Below are 23,054 nucleotides of genomic sequence, written 5' to 3'. Positions count from 1 at the left end.
GAGTTCTTTCTCCTGCTTCTTGGTGTTGGTACCTTTTATCATACAACATGGACTGATGGTCAGTCAGTGATGCCAGAAAACCTCCCAGATGACTTTCTCCTGTGGTCTCTCTCTCCTTTCATCTCATCAGGTTGTACAGGTCAGAGTATGGAGTCCATTCCTCCCAGTTCAGTGGTGAAAAAGTCTGGAGAGACTCTCAGTCTGTCCTGCAGAGGATCTGGCTTCACATTTAGCTGTTGTACTATGAATTGGATCAGACAACCTGCAGGAAAAGCATTGGAATGGATAGGAGTTGGCTGGTCTGATGCCAGTAGAAACACATATGCCAGCAGTGTAAGAGGACGTGCAGAAATCAGTAGAGATGACAGCAACAGCATGGTTCATCTGAGACTGTCCAACCTACAGCCAGAAGACTCTGCTGTGTATTACTGTGCAAAGTACACACACTGATTAAAGTGAGCAGAGAGGCTTTACAAAAACTCTACAGTTGTTTTTACAATGACCCACAGGTGGCAGTAGAAGGTATGAAGCCAGATGACACTAACCAAGGAGAGAATGACAGTGCATCTAAACACAGACACATGTAACACACTATCAAAGCAACAACTGATGCTGATTTTTTTTTAAACTTCCTGATACATAGGGTTGGACTTAACAGTCTGCATCAAAGGTCAATAATGTTCTCATTATTAATTTTTAACAGCAGATGTCAAGAATTGTATGGAAAGCTCACAAAATACTGCTGAGCAGAACAGAGAAATGAATTGAAAATTGGTTCTAAGTGAACATGATGAATAAAATAAATTGTGTCCTCATCCTTTCCAAAACATAATTGCAATCAAAATTTCAAATGATTATCAAACATATTATTTTCCACAGATGAGTGAAATATGGAGTGTTACTTATCTCTACATATGTGTTGCTGAGTGAAGGAAAAGGAGTAAAACAGTCATATTAACACTCTAGAGTGAGCAGAGATTTATTCATTCATTCATTTTCTACCTCTTAATCCTCTGTCAGGGTGGCGGGGGAGCTGGAGCCTATCCCAGCTGACTATGGGCGAAGTAAACTGAAGTAAAAAATTTAGGGAAGCCACTGTCCAGTTCGCCACAAATCCCTCCTCGACTTAGAGGAATGTAAAATAAACATCCTCATTCTGTTTTAACCAAACAAAACAAAATAATAAGTAAAATACAGCTGTGAACTCCCTGTGAGGAGGAGTCAATGCAAAACTCAGATGTCTCCCACCTCTACTTATCTGACTGCAGAGAGGATGACAGAGGACAGTAGACACACAGTTTAACATGATGGACTATAAGACAGGACTGCTGCTTGTAACTCTCTGCTGGGCAGGTGAAGAGTTTGACTGATGTTGAGCGAAAGTTGTTTTCAAAAAGGTACCAATGTAAGACACAATTTTCCTTTTTGTCTTGACAGGTGTTGATGGTCAGACTCTGACTGAATCTGAACCAGTGGTTAAAAGACCTGGAGAATCTCACAGACTGACCTGTACAGCCTCTGGATTCACACTCAGCAGCTTCTGGATGCACTGGGTGAGACAGGCTCCTGGAAAAGGCCTGGAGTGGATTGCCTGGCATGATAGTGGTAGTAGCAGCAGCACATCCTACTCTCAGTCAGTCCAAGGCCGGTTTACCATCTCCAGAGACAACAGCAGACAGCAGCTGTATCTGCAGATGAACAGTCTGAAGACTGAAGATTCTGCTGTTTATTATTGTGCTCGACACTCACAGTGACTGGAGTTAGTTGAACAGCTGTACAAAATCATACAGTCCTCATCTTTGCTAGTCTGATGGACCACAACTTTCCTACAGGATTACTGTCATTGTGTTGACTATCAGGACAACACTGTGCCAGCTTTAGGAACAAATGCAGACTCAACAGACTCTGATAAAGATATAATTATTTTCTTTAGACACACATACTTTCTGGTTTTGTAGAGTACAAATATTAAGAATTATTTGTTTCATATATTCTAGCCCCTCAGACTGGAGACCTGCCCAGGGTGTACGCTGCCTCTTGCCCAACTTTCAGGTGGGACTGGCTCCAGGCCCTTATAGGATGAACACTACAATGGATGTATGTTATATATATTTTTAAGATGCTGCTTTTGTATGAATTCTTTATTTCATTGATTTATTTTTTTTTAAATAATAAATTAATCTTTGCACTGCATTGCACAAATTCTTGAGAAATATGACAAATAAGAATTAAACATATAAATTAAATAGATAGATTGATAGATAGATCTTTTATTAAATCACTAGAGGGCAGTCACAGGCCAAAAAATGAAATAAAACAACTGAAAATAACAACTTAGATAATAAAATAAAATAAAAATCAAATGCATGATATACCATTGTTCATTCCTTGGCTGTTTCCCTGTGGATGAAAATATCTTCTCTGTTGGTCTGAAGCTTAAAATATCTGTAAACACTGAAACTTGAAACCTTCTTTTTATACAAACTCGGCTGGTCATGGCTGCTGTCATTACTTATGTTTGCATCAAATATGTTAAGTAAGTAAATGTAGGTCAAATTACACCAACACTGATGCTTCATATGTTTAATTCTATGCAAACTCAGTGACCTTCCTTGTTACTCAGCTATAAAAACTTCAGATCAGACTGTCAGAGGAGTTCACAGCACGTCCGCTTCACCACAAACCATGTTTTCTGTAGCTCTGCTGCTGCTGTTGGCAGCTGGATCCTGTGAGTCTCTCTGGATTTAGAATAGACAACATTACTATCTTTGCAAAATCACTTGATAATTTGTTTTAAAACATTTTCTTTTTTTTTTTAAACAGGTGTGAAGTGTGAACAGTTGACACAGCCAGCCTCTGTGACTGTGCAGCCAGGTCATCGTCTGACCATCACCTGTCAGGTCTCTTATTCTTTTAGCAGCTACTACACAGGTTGGATCAGACAACCTGCAGGGAAAGGACTGGAGTGGATTGGAATAAAATATACAGGAGCTTCATACTACAAAGATTCACTAAAGAACAAGTTCAGTATCGACTTAGACTCTTCCAGCAAAACAGTGACTCTAAATGGACAGAATGTGCAGCCTGAAGACACTGCTGTGTATTACTGTGCCAGAGACCCCACAGTAACACAAAGCATCAGTAGAGCTGAACAAAAACCCCTCAGTGCCTGAACACTTGTAACATGAAGCCACCAGAGGAGGAGCCCTCAGACCACTAATGATTTCAGTTGAGAGAGAAAAACAGTTTTTCATACAATAGAATTTACACTTAAAGTGTGGGAAAATGTAATGTGACAGTTTCTTTATGTGAATGATAATATAAGAAATGTTGAGGAAGTTATAATTTCTGATTAATTGCAAATTCTTAACTTAATCTGAGAACATTCAACAACAACTTTCAGATAATTCAGCTGAATCTGTATTTCATATTTTACTTGTTTATAACACAGAACAAAAAAGAATAAGAAAAAAGATCAGTGTAAAGCATTTTATAACTTCCAGTTTCTGCAGATTTTACACAACATGAGCCTTTTCTACAACAGCTTTGTCATTTAATACCCATCAGCTGTTTTGTTGAGCCATTAAACTTTCAATTCAACCAGAAATGAATTGATACAGCCATTATAGATGATAAACTTTGTGAAAGTCATGATGCAGACTTTGCTTAAATAGTTCCACACTTTTCTCCATGTGAGGAGGAGTCAATGCAAACTCAGATGTCTTCCACCTCTACTTATCTGACTGCAGAGAGGATGACAGAGGACAGTGGACACTCAGTTTAACATGATGGACTATAGGACAGGACTGCTGCTTTTAACTCTCTGCTAGGCAGGTGAAGATTGTCCCTGATGTTGAGTTGAAGTTGTCTTTAAAATGTTACCTACCTTAAGGCAACAGATTATTTTATTCATTTTATTTTCTTACAGGTGTTGATGGTCAGACTCTGACTGAATCTGAACCAGTGGTTAAAAGACCTGGAGAATCTCACAGACTGACCTGTACAGCCTCTGGAATCTCATTCAGCAGCAACTGGATGGTCTGGATCAGACAGGCTCCTGGAAAAGGACTGGAGTGGATTTCTACTGATACCAATAGTGCCAGCAAACGCTACTCTCAGTCAGTACAAGGCCGGTTTACCATCTCCAGAGACAACAGCAGACAGCAGGTGTATCTGCAGATGAACAGTCTGAAGACTGAAGATTCTGCTGTTTATTATTGTGCTCGAGATCCACAGTGACTGAAGCTGGTTGAGCAGCTGTACAAAATCCTACAGTCCTCATTATTTCACATGACTGATGTCCCCTGTATAATAGTTTATTTTTAATGAAATACAGCAAATGTGAATTTTGAAAACCACAGATATTTTAAATGGGCTATGAAGTTATATCTTTGTGAAAGGAATGGATACAGAAGAAAAAGTTTAAAATATTGATGATATTATAAGCATTCAAAATAGCTTGAATGCACAAATTATGTTATGAATCATTTTAGTTTTTCAGTGACATAGCTTTGGAGATTTAATAAAAAACTTTTCACTCACAAATACTGTTGCTGGCAGCTGGGTCCTGTGAGGAGCTTTCAGTGGATTAACACTAATAAACTCATCAGAAACACTCAATACTCAGATGAATGATGGAGATAATGTTGATTTCTGTTTCCACAGGTGTGAACAGTAATGACCTCAAGCAGCCAGAATCCATGGTTGTGCAGCCTGGACAGTCTTTGACCATCACCTGTCAGGTCTCTGGTTATTCTGTGACTGATAGCAGCTATGGAACAGGTTGGATCAGACAGCGTGAAGGAAAAGCACTGGATTATACATCGTTATGGTGGAGATGGCTTGGATCAGAATAATCGTCAGAACACACGTTTCTTTACCACACATACACTTCTACTAGTTCAGTGACAGTGACAGGACTGAATCTGCAGCCTGAGGATAGAGCTGCTCATCACTGTGTATCTGGTTGTACAGCATCTGGATTTACATTCAGCAACTACTGGATGTACTGGGTCAGACAGGCTCCTGGAAAAGGACTGGAGTGGATCGCTTTTATACACACAGGCAATTCTTATATCTCTTACTCCTAACCTGTCTTTTAGTACTATTATTTTGCAATATAATACAATGCGATGAACAAAAAATTTGCTTCTATTATCTCCAGTTAGACCAATACTGATGTTTCAGATGTTTGCTTCCTTGTTACTCAGTTATAAAAACTTCAGATCAGTCAGTGGAATTCACAGCACATCAGCTTCACCACAAACCATGTTTTCTGTAGCTCTGCTGCTGCTGTTGGCAGCTGGATCCTGTGAGTCTCTCTGGATTTGTCATAGACAACATTTCTTCTTTTGCAGAATCACTTGATAATTTGTTTAAAAAAATTTCATCTTTTAACAGATGTGAAGTGTGAACAGTTGACACAGCCAGCCTCTGTGACTGTGCAGCCAGGTCAACGTCTGACCATCACCTGTCAGGTCTCTTATTCGGTTGGCAGCTCCTACACAGCTTGGATCAGACAACCTGCAGAGAAAGAAATGGAGTGGATTGGCAGCAAACACACTGGAGATTCATTGTACAAAGATTCACTAAAGAACAAGTTCAGTATCGACTTAGACTCTTCCAGCAACACAGCGACTCTAAATGGACAGAATGTGCAGCCTGAAGACACTGCTGTGTATTACTGGTATCAGTCAGATTACACAAACTGAGCTATAATTAAGTGGTAATGTTGATAACTCAATTTAAAACACATTTAACAATACAAGAAGGGAGATGTCTTCTTCCTGTGAGGAGGAGTCAATGCAAAACTCAGATGTCTTCCACCTCTACTTATCTGACTGCAGAGAGGAATGACAGAGGACAGTGGACACACAGTTTAACATGATGGACTATAGGACAGGACTGCTGCTTTTAACTCTCTGCTGGGCAGGTGAAGAGTTTCACTGATGTTGAGTTGAATTTGAGGTCAAAAAGTTACCACCTTATGGCAAATCACTGTTTTCTTTCTTGTCTTGACAGGTGTTGATGGTCAGACTCTGACACAATCTGAACCAGTGGTTAAAAGACCTGGAGAATCTCACAGACTGACCTGTACAGGCTCTGGATTCACATTCAGTGACTACTGGATGGCTTGGGTCAGACAGGCTCCCGGAGAAGGACTGGAGTGGGTTACCAGGATAAGTAGTAGTGGTGGTAGCAGCATCTACTACTCTCAGTCAGCCCAAGGCCGGTTTACCATCTCCAGAGACGACAGCAGAGAGCAGCTGTATCTGCAGATGAACAGTCTGACTGAAGATTCTGCTGTTTATTATTGTGCCAGTGATTGAAGCTGGTTGAAAAGCTGTACAAAAAAAGTTTATTCTGTATTGTGTTTAAATTTAATGTAGTTTGTCATTTTTTGTGTTTTGTTTTGGATTTCATTTTACATGTATTTTTGTAAGTACTAACTTAATCTATTCCCCTGCATCAGACAAATTCTTTAAAGTTCCTGAGAAATATGAGAAAAATTGCAAAATTATGATCATTTGTTCAAAAAAGGGTCAAAAACAGCACTGACTGCTGAAAAGAACTACTACTATAATACTAATACTTATATCTGTAAATTATATGGATTCTAAATTCGACGTAATCAGTAGGTCTCTGTTAGTGTAAAGCTTCTTTGTCTCACTAAAACAGCGTTTGTCAAAAAAAGAAGGACCAAAGTTGAATTTTAGTGAGATCAAAGTCAACACAACAGCATCAGCAAGCACTTGTTTCTTAGTTTTCCCCATAAAATCACATTCTATAACAACTGGTGTTCTCACTGATCTGAAATGACTGACCCTAGAACCCCAGGCTGAGCTAAAGACTTAATCCTCCTCCTTTGAAAGTCAAAACAATAGAAACTCTTACACACCCCTGTGACTGTGCAGCCAGGTCAACGTCTGACCATCACCTGTCAGGTCTCTTATTCTGTTGACAGCTACTACACAGCTTGGATCAGACAACCTGCAGGGAAAGGACTGGAGTGGATTGGACATGCTGCAGCTGGATATCCCACATACTACAAAGATTCACTAAAGAACAAGTTCAGTATTGACACAGACTCTTCCAGCAACACAGCGACTCTAAATGGACAGAATGTGCAGCCTGAAGACACTGCTGTGTATTACTGTGCCAGTGACCCACAGTAACACAAAGCATCAGTAGATCTGAACAAAAACCCCTCAGAGCCTGAACACTTGTAACATGAAGCCACCAGAGGAGGAGCCCTCAGACCACTAATGATTTCAGACCAGTTCACAGAGTGAAACAGTCTCCCAACATATTTAGCAATGCAGAAGTTGATAGGACACAGCAGGATGTATCATAATATAGAACATTTATGTTGTTCATGTATATGAATACACTTAATCAATTTCATAAATTTAACAACCACTTAATCAATTTAACCTTCATCATTTCTATCAGTTATTGTTTTTTATGTCCAACAAACAATAAGCCAGCTCTGTCCTTTCTGTGAGAACGAGTCAGTGCAAAACCTGTTTGTCTTCCACTTCCTGTAATTTGACTGCAGAGAAGATGAAAAGAATCTTAGTTTTACACAAGGTAAGAGAGTTTTTATGTCTCCCTGGACATTTGATTTTTATTGACTGAAGAACAAGAGCTTATGGCATCTGTGTTTAATGATGAAGAATAACCAACTCAGATTTACATAATGTGTTTGTTAACCTGTTTTTTGTCCAGTTTCACCAAACAGTAACTGGGAGCCAAGTTAAATCCAGGTCAAAACTGTGAGGAGGAGTCCTCCTAGGACAGGACTGCTGCTTTTAGCTCTCTGCTGGGCAGGTGAAGAGTTTCACTGATGCTGATCTGACATTTTCATTTGTGCTACAAATGTGAAACATGACATGCATTTGTTTTTTGGTTTGACAGGTGTTGATGGTCAGACTCTGACTGAATCTGAACCAGTGGTTAAAAGACCTGGAGAATCTCACAGACTGACCTGTACAGGCTCTGGATTCACATTCAGAGACTACGCTATGAACTGGGTGAGACAGGCTCCTGGAAGAGGACTGGAGTGGATCGCTTATATAGGTCCTTCTAGTTCTCCTATCCATTACTCCCAGTCAGTCCATGAAACACACGGAAAAATGTTGAAATCGTTTTACACTATTTCAAAAATATACACTTTGTGCTGAAATAAGTCAATCAAACCCTAAAAACCTTTAAACATCTACAAGCACTGAAACTGTATTTCTATGCAACCCTACAACACACTGGATTTTTCATTGTACTGGCAAAATCATGGCAACACAATACAACATGTGTTTATTTAAATAAAATGTTATAATGAAAGCGGAGGTGAATCCCCGGCATGTTTTTACTGCAGATATAACAACACTGACTCTTCTATTTGCTCCAGTGAGACCAACATCAACACTTCATATGTTTGATTCTATGCAAACTCAGTGACCTTCCTCGTCACTCAGCTATAAAAACTTCAGATCAGACTGTCAGTGGAGTTCACAGCACGTCAGCTTCACCACAAACCATGTTTTCTGTAGCTCTGCTGCTGCTGTTGGCAGCTGGATCCTGTGAGTCTCTCTGCATTTGTCATAGACAACATTTCTATCTTTGCAGAATCACTTGATAATTTGTTTTCTTCTTTTAACAGGTGTGAAGTGTCAGCAGTTGACACAGCCAGCCTCTGTGACTGTGCAGCCAGGTCAACGTCTGACCATCACCTGTCAGGTCTCTTATTCTGTTAGTGGCTACTACACAGGTTGGATCAGACAACCTGCAGGGAAAGGACTGGAGTGGATTGGAAGTGCAGCAGCTGGATACACCACATACTACAAAGATTCCCTAAAGAACAAGTTCAGTATCAGCACAGACTCTTCCAGCAACACAGTGACTCTAAATGGACAGAATGTGCAGCCTGAAGACACTGCTGTGTATTACTGTGCCAGAGACCCACAGTAACACAAAGCATCAGTAGAGCTGAACAAAAACCCCTCAGTGACTGAACACTTGTAACATGAAGCCACCAGAGGAGGAGCCCTCAGACCACTAATGATTTCAGACCAGTTCAGAGAGAAACAGTTTTCCATACAGTAGAATTTACACTGGAAATGCATAAATAATATAAAGCAATTTCTTTATTTGAATGATAATATAAGACAAATCCATAATTTATTCAGTCTTTGAGAACATTACACTATTCAGATAATTCATTTTACTCTGTACCTCACGTTGTCCATTTTACTTGTTTGTAACACACTGAAAGAAAAACAGAAAAAAGATTAACATGAAGTTGTGTTTTATGATGTCAAGTTTTCCTTTATTTAGTCAACATGTGCCTTTTCTAAAACAGCTTTGTCATGAAATTCCCATCAGCTGTTTTTTAACACTCAGTTTAGCTATTTAATTCTATTGGAAATGAATCGACATAGACATCATAAAGATGACAAACTTTTATCAAAGTCGTCTCAAGGTACAGACTTTGCTTAATAAACCAACTTAGTTCCACGCTTTTCTGCCTGTGAGGAGGAGTCAATGCAAACTCAGATGTCTTCCACCTCTACTTATCTGACTGCAGAGAAGATGACAGAGGACAGTGGACACACAGTTTAACATGATGGACTATAGGACAGGACTGCTGCTTTTAACTCTCTGCTGGGCAGGTGAAGATTTTACATATTTTCATTTGTGCTACAAATGTGACACTTGTCCATTCATTCATTTCTTTCTTGTCTTGACAGGTATTGATGGTCAGACTCTGACTGAATCTGAACCAGTGGTTAAAAGCTCAGGAGAATCTCACAGACTGACCTGTACAGCCTCTGGATTCACATTCAGCAGCTATGCTATGAGCTGGGTGAGACAGGCTCCTGGGAAAGGACCGGAGTGGATCGCTTATATAGGCACTTCTAGTACTCCTATCTATTACTCCCAGTCAGTCCAGGGTAGATTCACCATCTCCAGAGCTGACTCCAGCAGTAAAATCTATCTACAGATGAACAGTCTGAAGACAGAGGACACAGCAGTGTATTACTGTGCCCGAAGAGACACAGTGAGAGACAGATATAGGAGAGTCATACAAAAACTACTTCCTCTATTTACCACCACCACTGGGCACGTTCTGTTGTCTCAGTATCACTTTTCCTGCATTGCTGTTTTTAATTAACATCTGAAGCATCAACCATGGCTACATTTTTTTTAACAAGGTCAAGTGAAAGAAAATTAACTGAAAAAAAATCAACTTTTATCCACTGTCACTGTTAGACAAATACCACATCAGTGTCAAACCCATGTTTACAAGTAATTTGATGCAAAACAAAAGGGAAAATGTCAAGAAAGAGTCAACATGTTCTTTCACTCAGTTTTTTAGGGTGTGTCATCACTTTAGTTATCAACTTCAAACAATCCAGCTCAGATAAATTGTTGTCTTAGTTATCAGTCTTCACTTAAGGCCTCAAACACCCCAACATGAAGCAGTTTATTTCAGTGTTTTTACTCTGCACAAACAAGATCGATAAACAAAGTACTTCAAGTGAATCATGGCATAAATAAATGCTGATTTATTTACCTCATTTGTCTGATTTTTTTGCTTTATCTTTCTTACTATTTGTGGCCTCATCAGCAGAGGTGGGACAGATTGAATAAACTGAATATGTCGGATTGTCTTCATTTTCTTCAAACCAAAACAAAACTAAAAAATGTATCATCGTATATAAAATGAAATATTATCACATAATAAGATTAGAGCCACTTGGTGAGGGGGACATGAAGGTTGTGTTAGAGAAGCAGAGGCTGTGGAAAAGAGTGTGGAATAATATTGGTAGAGAGGTCCAGGAGGATGAGAATGCTGTTCGCACGACAAACAACAGCTAAAGTACATCGATCTTCCACGTTTCCTTTTTAACCCTGCAGAGGGAGGTCTATGCAAACTCTTCCTTCTTTATAAACACACCATCAATAGCTGCCAAATCATTGGAGGCAGAGCAGCTGAAACTGTTCTGTACATTTTTGGAGACTTTGATCAGAAATCACTGAATTGGAGTCTTTAATGGAAAACATGATTGTCTGGAGTTTATTATTTGTAGTTACTATTCATGGTAAGAAAATCAGTCTGAATTTGAAGTTACAAAGTAAATAATAGGTTTTTAAAACGTTCAACATTTTTCAATTCTGATAGACAATAATCACCCTTTCATTACTTACAGGGGTTTGGAGTGAGATCAGACTGGACCAGACTCCCTCTGAGGTGAGAAGACCAGGACAGACAGTGAAGATTTCATGTGCCACATCTGGTTATACCATGACAAGCTATAGTATGCACTGGATACGACAGAAGCCAGGGAAAGCTCTGGAGTGGATGGGGTGGATAAACACAAATACAAACACTCCAACCTACGCCAGCTCCTTTCAAAGCCGTTTCAGTTTTACTCAAGATGTGTCCAGCAGCACTCAGTATCTCCAGATCAGTAGTTTGACACAGGAAGATTCTGCTGTTTACTTCTGTGCTCGACACACAGTGAATGAAATCAGTGGAGCAGCTGTTCAAAAACCCTCACACAATGACACCTGTTTGTTTGTTTGTTTGTTTTTTTCCCAACCAGCAATAGACAATATTACCTACATATTTAGACCTTATCTTTAAATTGTTACTGTCATCCCACGTCATGTTTTAATATTACTAATAATATTAGTAAAATTATAATTCTAAATTAATATTAATAATAACAATTTTACATATGAAAGTGAAAAACAACACTTTAAATACCCAAACAAATAACAAACAACAAATAAATAAATAAATTAAATAAATAAATAAATAAATAAAATAAATGAATAAATAAATAAATAAAAGTTTATTGACAAGCTACTGAAACTCTTAAAATTCTAGAGGGCAGACAAAGACTGTGTTAGACACTTGTGCACATATTTCTTATATGTGCATAAGTGTCGAACACAGCAATGGTAGGGAATTTGTAAATGGTTTGTTTAATCATATGCAGCAACTGAAAACAAGTGGTGTAAATGGTGCTTGAATTAATGTAGTGGTAAAGTTGATAACTAAGTAACTCAATTTAAAACATATTTAACAACACAAGGAGTGAGATTCAAGACAAAACTTTTCCTCTCCTCCCTGTGAAACCCCTCATTGTCAGAACACTTGTAACGTGAAGCCACCAGAGGAAGAGCCCTCAGACCACTGTTTTCAGACCAGTTCAGGGTTAAAGGCAGAAACAGTCTTTCAACATATTTAGCAATGTAGAAGTTGATAGAACACAACAAGATGTATCATAATATAGAGGCATTTTCCAAAAAAATATTTTCTGTCTCAGTGTTTTAGTGTTTCATACTATATTTGATTTGAATGTTTCTTTTATTTCTGACGCATCTATAAACACCAACCATTTGTGCAGTGTTTATAATCTTACAATATAATTTACGGGATGTGGGCCTGGTCATGGAGGGCTTTGTGAGTAAAGGAATTTCATTTGTATCTGTTGAGCAAGGGAGAGGTGGTCACCACAGTAGGCGAGCCTCAGAGTCCTGGATATACTGACGTTGGTTTAGGACTGTGGAATGTGTGCCATATAAAATAGTATTGCTGTAGCTGAGTCTGGATGTGATCTGTGAAGGTGTGGATTAGAGCTTCAGCAACAGAGAAGGAGAAAGATGACCAGATACAAGCTTTGTTTGTCAAGTGGAAATAGCAGTTACAGTGATGACTTTCACATGGAGAATGAAAAATGAACATCCTCATTCTGTTTTCACCAAACAAAACCTGAATGATAAGCAAAAGATAGTTGTGAACGCCCTGTGAGGAGGAGTCAATGCAAAACTCAAATGTCTTTCATCTCTACTTATCTGACTGCAAAGAGGATGACAGAGGACAGTGGACACACAGTTTAACATGATGGACTATAGGACAGGACTGCTGCTTTTAACTCTCTGCTGGGCAGGTGAAGATTGTCACAAATCATAATTTTATAGAATTTTACATAGAATTTATTTGTATCACCAGCTTCTTTCACTTTGTTTTTTATTCCCTTGACAGGTGTTGATGGTCAGACTCTGACTGAATCTGAACCAGTGGTTAAAAGACCTGGAGAATCTCACAGACTGACCTGTACAGCCTCTGGATTCACATTCAGCAGCTACCACATGGCCTGGGTCAGACAGGCTCCTGGAAAAGGACTGGAGTGGGTTGCCTGGATTTATAGTAGTGCTGGTAGCAGCACACACTACTCTCAGTCAGTCCGAGGCCGGTTTACCATCTCCAGAGACAACAGCAGACAGCAGCTGTATCTGCAGATGAACAGTCTGAAGACTGAAGATTCTGCTGTTTATTATTGTGCTCGAGATCCACACAGTGACTGAAGCTGGTTGCGCAGCTGTACAAAATCCTACAATCCTTTCAGGCTGGTCGAGCCCAAGCATTAAGAATGTTTTTGTAATATTCATAGTATATTTCAGATATTTCTTTTAATTTTTAATTGTTTTATTCTATGTAATTTATTACATAATAATTTATGTAATATGTACACAATTTTCAAATAAAAATAAATCACTCTTTGTCCCTGCATTCAAGAAATTCCTGAAAAAAATTATTACTAAACATTAGAAAAGCAGAATACAGATTACTTCTTTGTGAAATGGTCAAAAATAGCTCATGTCAAACAACATGTCTGCTGAAATGAATCTACTGCTAATAATATGCAAAAAAATAGACTAAAAACAAAACAGAAAAAAAAAAGATTTGTAACTTGTTGATTAGTACATGAATGCATGACTTACCATGGTTTCTTGTAGTTTTTTGCACATTGTCACACAGGTTTCACTTCACTTTTCCATCTGGAGGAAAAGATTTTATCTGTTTGAGGCTTCATCCACCTGCAGAGACATGAAACTGTCTTTTTATGCAAACTCAACATCCTTCAGCTGCAAACTTAATTTTTCTGAAGTATTGATAACAGCCATGATCCTGTCAAAGACATGATCATTGCTGTTGTCAATACTTCTTTGCATCAAATATGTAAGCAAGTAATAAAATTAATAAAGACATGAATGAAAATGTTTTTATGTTTGAATGAATGCAAGGAAAATGACCTTGTTGAAACAAAATTTGATGAAAATTTGTTTGACAGGATAATATTTTAATTTTTTAATAAAAGACATGTATTTCAGCTCGTTTCATTATTGTAAATGTAGAGACAAACCACAAGTGTTTAGTGTGAAATGAAGTCAAAATGTCTTATTTTGTTTTTGTTTTTCCAGGCTTGCAGACCCTCATAACACTGAACAGACTAATTTCTCTGTATTAAAAACAGTAAAAACATAGTTTTCAGTAAGTTAACATTCCTGATGAAATGTTTTTACTCTGCAGATAGAATAACACTGAATACTGATTCTTTTATTGGCTCCAATTACACCAACACTGATGCTTCATATGTTTAATTCTATGCAAACTCAGTGACCTTCCTTGTTACTCAGCTATAAAAACTTCAGATCAGACTGTCAGTGGAGTTCACAGCACGTCAGATTCACCACAAACCATGTTTTCTGTAGCTCTGCTGCTGCTGTTGGCAGCTGGATCCTGTGAGTCTCTCTGAATTTTTCAGAGTCAACATTTTTTTCTCTGAAAAATCACTGGATAATTTGTTTTCTTCTTTTAACAGGTGTGAAGTGTCAGCAGTTGACACAGCCAGCCTCTGTGACTGTGCAGCCAGGTCAACGTCTGACCATCGCCTGTCAGGTCTCTTATTCTGTTAGCAGCTACCACACAGCTTGGATCAGACAACCTGCAGGGAAAGAAATGGAGTGGATTGGTAGTGAACGTGTTGGATACACAGCATACTACAAAGATTCACTAAAGAACAAGTTCAGTATCAACTTAGACTCTTCCAGAAACACAGCGACTCTAAATGGACAGAATGTGCAGCCTGAAGACACTGCTGTGTATTACTGTGCCAGACACACACAGTAACACAAAGCATCAGTAGAGCTGAACAAAAACCCCTCAGTGACTGAACAGTTGTAACATGGAGCCACCAGAGGAGGAGCCCTCAGACCACTAATGATTTCAGACCAGTTCACTGTTAAAGATGAAGATAAAGAAACAATCTTTCATTATATTTTGTAAAGCAGACGATAGGACACAGCAGAATGTATTATAATATAGAATATTTATATTATGCTATTCACGCATATGAAAATATCCATTAACTGACATGGGAAAAAATATATATATCTATATTGTCCGTGAGGACAAGTCAATGAAAAACACGTCTTCCATGTGTTCTAATTTGACTTCAGAGAAGATGAAAAAAAATCAGGAAAAAAATCTTACAGTTAATCTTATGTTACACAAGGTACCATTTAGTTCTTTTTCATTTTTTCAAACAGTTGAATATAATTTGAGAAAGTACCTTCAGGAGCATGATGAATTATTGCCCATTTGATGCAGACTATTAGTTTAGTGATGAGGAGAAACCAAATTAAATTTACATAATGTGTTTGTCAACCTATTAATAATAAACATTTATTCACCAGTTTCACCAAACAGTAACTGAGAGCCAAGTTAAATCCAGTTCAAAACTGTGAGGAGGAGTCAATGCAAACTCAGATGTCTTCCACCTCTACTTATATGACTGCAAAGAGGATGACAGAGGACAGTGGACACACAGTTTGACATGATGGACTATAGGACAGGACTGCTGCTTTTAACTCTCTGCTGGGCAGGTGAAGAATTTCACTGATGCTGATCTAACATATTTTCATTTGTGCTACAAATGTGACACATGACGTGATTTGTTTTGTGTCTTGACAGGTGTTGATGGTCAGAGTCTGACAGAATCTGAACCAGTGGTTAAAAGACCTGGAGAATCTCACAGACTGACCTGTACAACATCTGGATTCACATTCAGCAGCTACTATATGGCTTGGGTCAGACAGGCTCCTGGGAAAGGACTGGAGTGGATCGCTTATCTAGGCACTTATAATTCTCCTATCAGTTACTCCCAGTCAGTCCAGGGTAGATTCACCATCTCCAGAGATGACTCCAGCAGTAAGCTGTATCTACAGATGAACAGTCTGAAGACTGAGGACACAGCAGTGTATTACTGTGCCAGAGACACAGTGAGAGACAGTAATAGGAGAGTCATACAAAAACTACTTCCTTTTTTTACGACCACCACTGGGCACACAAAACACACATGGAAAAACACCTTGAATTGACTTTATTCATTTATGAGAAAAGTATAAATATTAAAAGCAATTTAAGTGGGTTGATTTTGTGTTTGTGTTGTCGTGTTTAAACTACACAGAAACATCCAGAAACATCTAGAGACAACATGGAGAGTTTTATGAGATAAAAGTCAGTTTGAAGTTTCCTGTATGTGAAAATGAACAAAGGGTAACGTCTGTCCATAGACGAGAAGAAACAGTGATTTTAATTATACGTTTTTTTTTTTTATTCTATTTGGCCCTAAAAATGAAAATAGACTAAGATTGCAACCAAAAAAAGAAAAAAGAAAACAACAAAAAGCCCCTCCACGCCTCACAGCCTGAAATATTATTTAAGTTGTAGAAACAAAACAAGGAAATTTCCTGGCATGTTTTTGCTCTGCAGGTATATTAAAAGTGAACAGACTCCTCCACTGACCCCAGTTAAACAAACAATGATACTTGTATGCACTGAAGGTCAGAATATATTTCTGGATTTAGCTTTTAAAGCTCAGTGTGGAACTGAAACAGACATGCTCCATATGAAAATGGTTCATCTAGTTAGATCATTCCATTTTGTCTGTTTTAAATTAGGAAAGAAAGAAACATCCCAATCGTCCACTAGCACTCTTTTTGAAATTTAACCCCAAACAAAACTTACAAAGTGCTCACATTTCTGTTTAACATTTAGATATGAATGAAATTGTATATACATATTAAAAAAACAGTTGAATTATTTTAACCGATTGAGATGTTTCAGTAAATGCAAGACATTGATTGAGTTATGAGATGACGTCATTAAACTATTGAAATGTAATTCTCAAGTATGTTTTGTTTTCGTGATTGATTTATAATCTGGAATCAAAGCGTGCAACAACATTTAAAAATGACACTGGTAAAAACTGATGTAAATTAGGCAACAATAATAAGACCAATGATAGATTCCCTTATTTAATATAAAACTGGGCCACATCCATGTGACCAGCATCTGTCAGGTCTCTATGCAAACTCTTCCTTGTGACGCAGTTATAAAGACTTGACATGAGACTGTGGAGGTTAAAGAAGCTCACGTCTCTTCAGCTTCACCACAAACCATGTTTTCTGTAGCTCTGCTGCTGCTGTTGGCAGCTGGATACAGTGAGTTTCTCTAGATTTGTCATTGTCACAGTAATCATTTCTTCTTTTGCAGATTAACTGTATAATTTATCACAAAACATTTTCTTCTTTTCACAGGTGTGAAGTGTGAACAGTTGACACAGCCAGCCTCTGTGACTGTGCAGCCAGGTCAACGTCTGACCATCACCTGTCAGGTCTCTTATTCTGTTAGCAGCTACTACACAGGCTGGATCAGACAACCTGCAGGGAAAGGACTGGAGTGGATTGGAAGCAGACGTGATGGAGGGAGCACATACTACAAAGATTCACTAAAGAACAAGTTCAGTATCGACTTAGACTCTGCCAGCAACAGAGCGACTCTAAATGGACAGAATGTGCAGCCTGAAGACACTGCTGTGTATTACTGTGCCAGAGACCCACAGTAACACAAAGCATCAGTAGAGCTGAACAAAAACCCCTCAGTGCCTGAACACTTGTAACATGAAGCCACCAGAGGAGGAGCCCTCAGACCACTAATGATTTCAGACCAGTTCACTGTTAAAGACAGAAACAGTCTATTGTAATGAAGAAGTTAAAGGAATATAAATAAAACTTTGGAGGCATTTTCCAAAAGTATATTTTAACAATGTTTATCGTTTGAGCATCAACGACAAAATTATTTCAGCTGATAACTACACTGTCATGTTCAAATAAATGGAGATACAGATAAGCTGCAGTATACATTAATTCTCCAGTTTCACAAACACTAAATGAGATATACTGTTTAATTCAGTGTGAAACTCAGATGTCTTCCACCTCTACTTATCTGACTGCAGAGAGGATGACAGAGGACAGTGGACACAGTTTAACATGACGGACTATAGGACAGGGCTGCTGCTTTTAACTCTGCACAGGTGATTTTTTTCATTGATCTTGGTTTGTAGTTTTCATTTGTGCTACAAATGTATGACATGCATTTATTTTTTGGTTTGACAGGTGTTGATGGTCAGACTCTGACTGAATCTGAACCAGTGGTTAAAAGACCTGGAGAATCTCACAGACTGACCTGTACAGGCTCTGGATTCACATTCAGCAGCTCTTGGATGGCCTGGATCAGACAGGCTCCTGGGAAAGCACTGGAGTGGATTTCTTCTATCAGTGATGGTGGCAGCTACAAATACTACTCTCAGTCAGTCCAAGGCCGGTTTACCATCTCCAGAGACGACAGCAGACAGCAGGTGTATCTGCAGATGAACAGTCTGAAGACTGAAGATTCTGCTGTTTATTATTGTGCTCGAGAGCCACAGTGATATGAGCGGCTGTACTAAATCCTACAGTTCTCATCTTTTGAGCAGATAGAACCAGCACATGATGCAGTTTTACATATATACTTTCTTCATAAAATAACCAAAGACAGCACCACAATCTTGTTGCCCAATTCTACAAACTTCTGAAGATAATACACACTTCTACAAATAAAGAAACAGCAATGTTTGTAGTTATGTGGAACCTAAAGTGAGTCATGAGAGGTAGGTAAGAAATAATGTTGTAGCTTCTGTTATAAAATCACTGGAGGACAGTTTCTCTCTCCTCTGATACTAAAATGAAACAGACCTGGTGTTCTCATTCATGCAAACTGACTAACACATGAACCCTGGACTGAGCTAAAACTCAACTCTCTGCTGGTCTTGTGCACTGGATGTTGTCATAATGTTTCTACGCTAAAAAAGGAAGAAAAGAACTATGAAATACATTGCATGATATTTTAGTATGACTAATTTTTATTTCTGAAAAAAAGTAAGTTGTAAATGCATGAACTAGGATTTTCATTTGAGGCAGTTTTTTTTGCATAGTGTCACCTGTTTCAGTTCCTGTGCAGCTGTTTCCCTCAGAGGATTGAAGTTTCTCTGTATGTCTGTTGTTAAACCTGCCAAAGAAAACATAATATTGTCAGCTATTTACATGATCCTGACCACTGTCATTACTTGTGCTTGCAGTAAAATTAATGTTATAAAAGAAATAGATGAATTAATAAATTGAGATATTAAAAAATATGTTGTTCAAACATGTTTGAAGTAGCGTAAATATATCTGAAGTAGGACTAAACCAATTCTGTCAAGAAACCAGCACATATTATTTTGGATTTTAACAATTACTAAAAAGACATGCTGACAAACACGGCTTATGGAAAGAAAAATCCCCAGTGTTTTAGTTTCCATGGCTGGTGTACTGATTACTGGTTATAAATTGTTATATGTAAGGCAGACGTGATTCCCAAGCACGTTCTCCCTCTGTAGATAAAATAACACAACACTCTTCTACTGGCTCGTTAGAACAAAATTGATGCTTCACATGTTTAATTCTATGCAAACTCAGTGACCTTCCTTGTTACTCAGCTATAAAAACTTCAGCTCAGATTGTCAGAGGAATTCACAGCACGTCAGCTTCACCACAAACCATGTTTTCTGTAGCTCTGCTGCTGCTGTTGGCAGCTGGATCCTGTGAGTCTCTCTGCATTTAGAATAGACAACATTGTTTTGGGGTTTGTTTTTTTTTGCAGTGCAAAAAAAATTTTTTTTTTTACAAAACATTCTTCTTCTTTTAACAGGTGTGAAATGCGAACAGTTGACACAGCCAGCCTCTGTGACTGTGCAGCCAGGTCAACGTCTGACCATCACCTGTCAGGTCACTTACTCTTTTAGCAGCTACTACACAGCTTGGATCAGACAACCTGCAGGGAAAGGACTGGAGTGGATTGGTAGCAGATCTACTTCGTATACATACTACAAAGATTCACTAAAGAACAAGTTCAGTATCGACTTAGACTCTTCCAGCAACAGAGCGACTCTAAATGGACAGAATGTGCAGCCTGAAGACACTGCTGTGTATTACTGTGCCAGAGACCCCACAGTAACACAAAGCATCAGTAGAGCTGAACAAAAACCCCTCAGTGCCTGAACACTTGTAACATGAAGCCACCAGAGGAGGAGCCCTCAGACCACTAATGATTTCAGACCAGTTCACTGTTAAAGACAGAAACAGTCTTTAGTAATTAAGACATTAAAGAAAAATAAATAATATAATGATGTGAACTGAGTCATAAGGAAGACCTGTGTGTGTGTTTTACTTGTCCTCACTTTTATTCCTACTGGTGCTTCCCTCCAATAATGTCCTTAAAATGGTACAATATATGAAGACTTTGTGAGAAATCAACCAGCAAGTCCTCCAACCTAAACAACTGAGTAGATTGTTTGACCCTACACTCTGATATGACCTGTAGAAGTGTTTCTAAGCAGGTAAACTTAAATTTAAATAATGACAGAGGTATGAGGGCCTCTTAATGACTCATGTACTGTAAACAATTATTCTCCAGTTCCACTAAATAATAACTGAGATCTATACATAACCTCCCTGTGAGGAGGAGTCAATGCAAAACTCAGATGTCTTCCACCTCTACTTATCTGACTGCACAGAGGATGAGAGAGGACATTGGACACACAGTTTAATATGATGGACTATAAGACAGGACTGCTGCTTTTAACGCTCTGCTGGGCAGGTGAAGAATTTCATTGATGCTAAGTTGAAGTTATCTTTAAAAAGGTACCAATGTGAAACACTTAACTATTTTCCTTTTTATCTTGACAGGTGTTGATGGTCAGACTCTGACTGAATCTGAACCAGTGGTTAAAAGACCTGGAGAATCTCACAGACTGACCTGTACAGCCTCTGGATTCACATTCAGCAACTACTGGATGAACTGGGTCAGACAGGCTCCTGGAAAAGGACTGGAGTGGGTTGCAACTATCAAATATGACAGTAGCAGCATCTACTACTCTCAGTCAGTCCAAGGCCGGTTTACCATCTCCAGAGACAACAGCAAACAGCAGGTGTATCTGCAGATGAACAGTCTGAAGACTGAAGATTCTGCTGTTTATTATTGTGCTGGAGATCCACAGTGACTGAAGCTGGTTGAGCAGCTGTACAAAATCCTTTGTTATAATTAGTTATTCTTTCACCTCCAAACACCCTTTTTTGGAACCAGTGATAATTCATTGGGCCTTATTGGCAGAAGATTATCTCTAAATAAAAATTTTAATGTCTTCTACATACAAATCATATAACTTTATAACTGGCAAAGCTTTAGAGCTTAATCAAATATAACCCTCATTGCATGCAATCATTAAAACATAAACACTTTAAAAGTTAAATAGTTTTGACATCTAACCTGCATTTACAAGTTGTTTAGTCTACAGGGGATTGGAGTGAAATCAGAGCTTCCCACCTGCAAAGAATGTGTTTTAAGTTTTAAATCAAATCATAGCACCATTAAACATTCACTAAATTAACAATAGATCAACATGATTGTACATATTAATACAAGCCCTTTACAGGAACTACATAAAATGTTCTGCTTCTTTCTGGAAACGTCTGTCCTTTTCAAATTTAACAGTTTATCCAACAATTTGTAAAATAGAAATTCCTCTGTGTGTCAGTGAGAGGACACACAGACATCAGTTCACATCAGTTCAGCTTCAACATCAACCATGTTCTCTGTAGCTCTGATACTGCTGCTGGTAGCTGCATCCTGTGAGGAGCTTTCAGTGGATTCACACTAATAAACACATCAGAAACACTCAATACTCAGATGAATGATGGAGATAATGTTGATTTCTGTTTCCACAGGTGTGAACAGTATTGACCTCAAGCAGCCAGAATCCATGGTTGTGCAGCCTGGACAGTCTTTGACCATCACCTGTCAGGTCTCTGGTTATTCTCTGACTGATAGCAGCTATGCAACAGGTTGGGTCAGACAGCGTGAAGGAAAACCAATGGACTGGATTATGCATCGCTGGGGTGGAGGTGGCTTGGATCAGAATAATGCTCTGAAGAACAAGTCCCTTTACCAAACATACACTTCTAGCATTCTGTGTCATTAACTGGGCAGAAGCCACAGCCTGAGGACACAGCTGTTTATTACTCTGTACATAGCTCCAATGTGATGGAAACCACCAACAGACCTGCATAAATACCCAGTAGCCACTAATTTCACATGAGGTCACTGATCCTTGAGTTCAACTCAACGTGCACCACACAAGTTATCTTTCTTTTTTTGGTTATGTGACAAAATCCTAAAAAAACCCCAAAACGCTTCCTGTTCATAAGCCCCTCCCTCTCCATGATGTCCTGATGCAAATCATCAGTGTGTGCAGTGTACTTCTGTCCTGCTCACTGGTCTCATACTTTGTGTGGAGCATCAGACGTCACGTCTCCAGCCTCAGGATGATGAACACACTCACTCTGCTGCTGGTTTCTCTCTCTCTGACCTGTGAGTTCTTTCTCCTGCTTCTTGGTGTTGGTACCTTTCATCAGACAACATGGACTGATGGTCAGTCAGTGATACCAGAAAACCTCCCAGATGACCGTCTCACTTTCTCCTGTGGTCTCTCTCTCTCCTTTCATCTCATCAGGTTGTACAGGTCAGAGTATGGAGTCTATGTCTTCCAGTTCAGTAGCAAAAAAGCCTGGGGAGACTCTCAGTCTGTCCTGCAGAGGATCTGGCTTCACATTTAGCTGCTGCAGTATGCACTGGATAAGACAAGCTCCTGGAAAAGCACTGGAATGGATAGGAGTTGGCTTCTCTGATGCCAGTAGAAACAGATATGCCAGCAGTGTAAGAGGACGTGCAGAAACCAGTAGAGATGACAGCAACAGCATGGTTCATCTGAGACTGTCCAACC

At 38.8% G+C, this 23,054-nt stretch overlaps 1 protein-coding gene and 2 gene segments (V, D, J or C); all 3 read left to right on the top strand.

The window, feature by feature from the left end:
- The window catches only part of LOC121197996 (immunoglobulin mu heavy chain-like), a 180,519-nt gene that overhangs the window by 14,677 nt on the left and 142,788 nt on the right, over positions 1–23,054 (top strand). The window lies entirely within an intron of this gene.
- LOC121197984 lies at positions 9,609–13,597 on the top strand. The segment is given in 2 exon segments: positions 9,609–9,668; positions 13,055–13,597. Coding segments are annotated over 2 exon segments (372 nt in total).
- Positions 21,836–22,253, top strand: LOC121197995. The segment is given in 2 exon segments: positions 21,836–21,903; positions 22,000–22,253. Coding segments are annotated over 2 exon segments (297 nt in total).

The sequence above is a fragment of the Toxotes jaculatrix genome, chromosome 18 (assembly GCF_017976425.1).
Source record: "Toxotes jaculatrix isolate fToxJac2 chromosome 18, fToxJac2.pri, whole genome shotgun sequence".
Classification (NCBI taxonomy): domain Eukaryota; kingdom Metazoa; phylum Chordata; class Actinopteri; family Toxotidae; genus Toxotes; species Toxotes jaculatrix.
The sequence above is the reverse complement of the archived record's forward strand: the minus strand, read 5'-3'. Positions and strand labels throughout refer to the sequence as shown.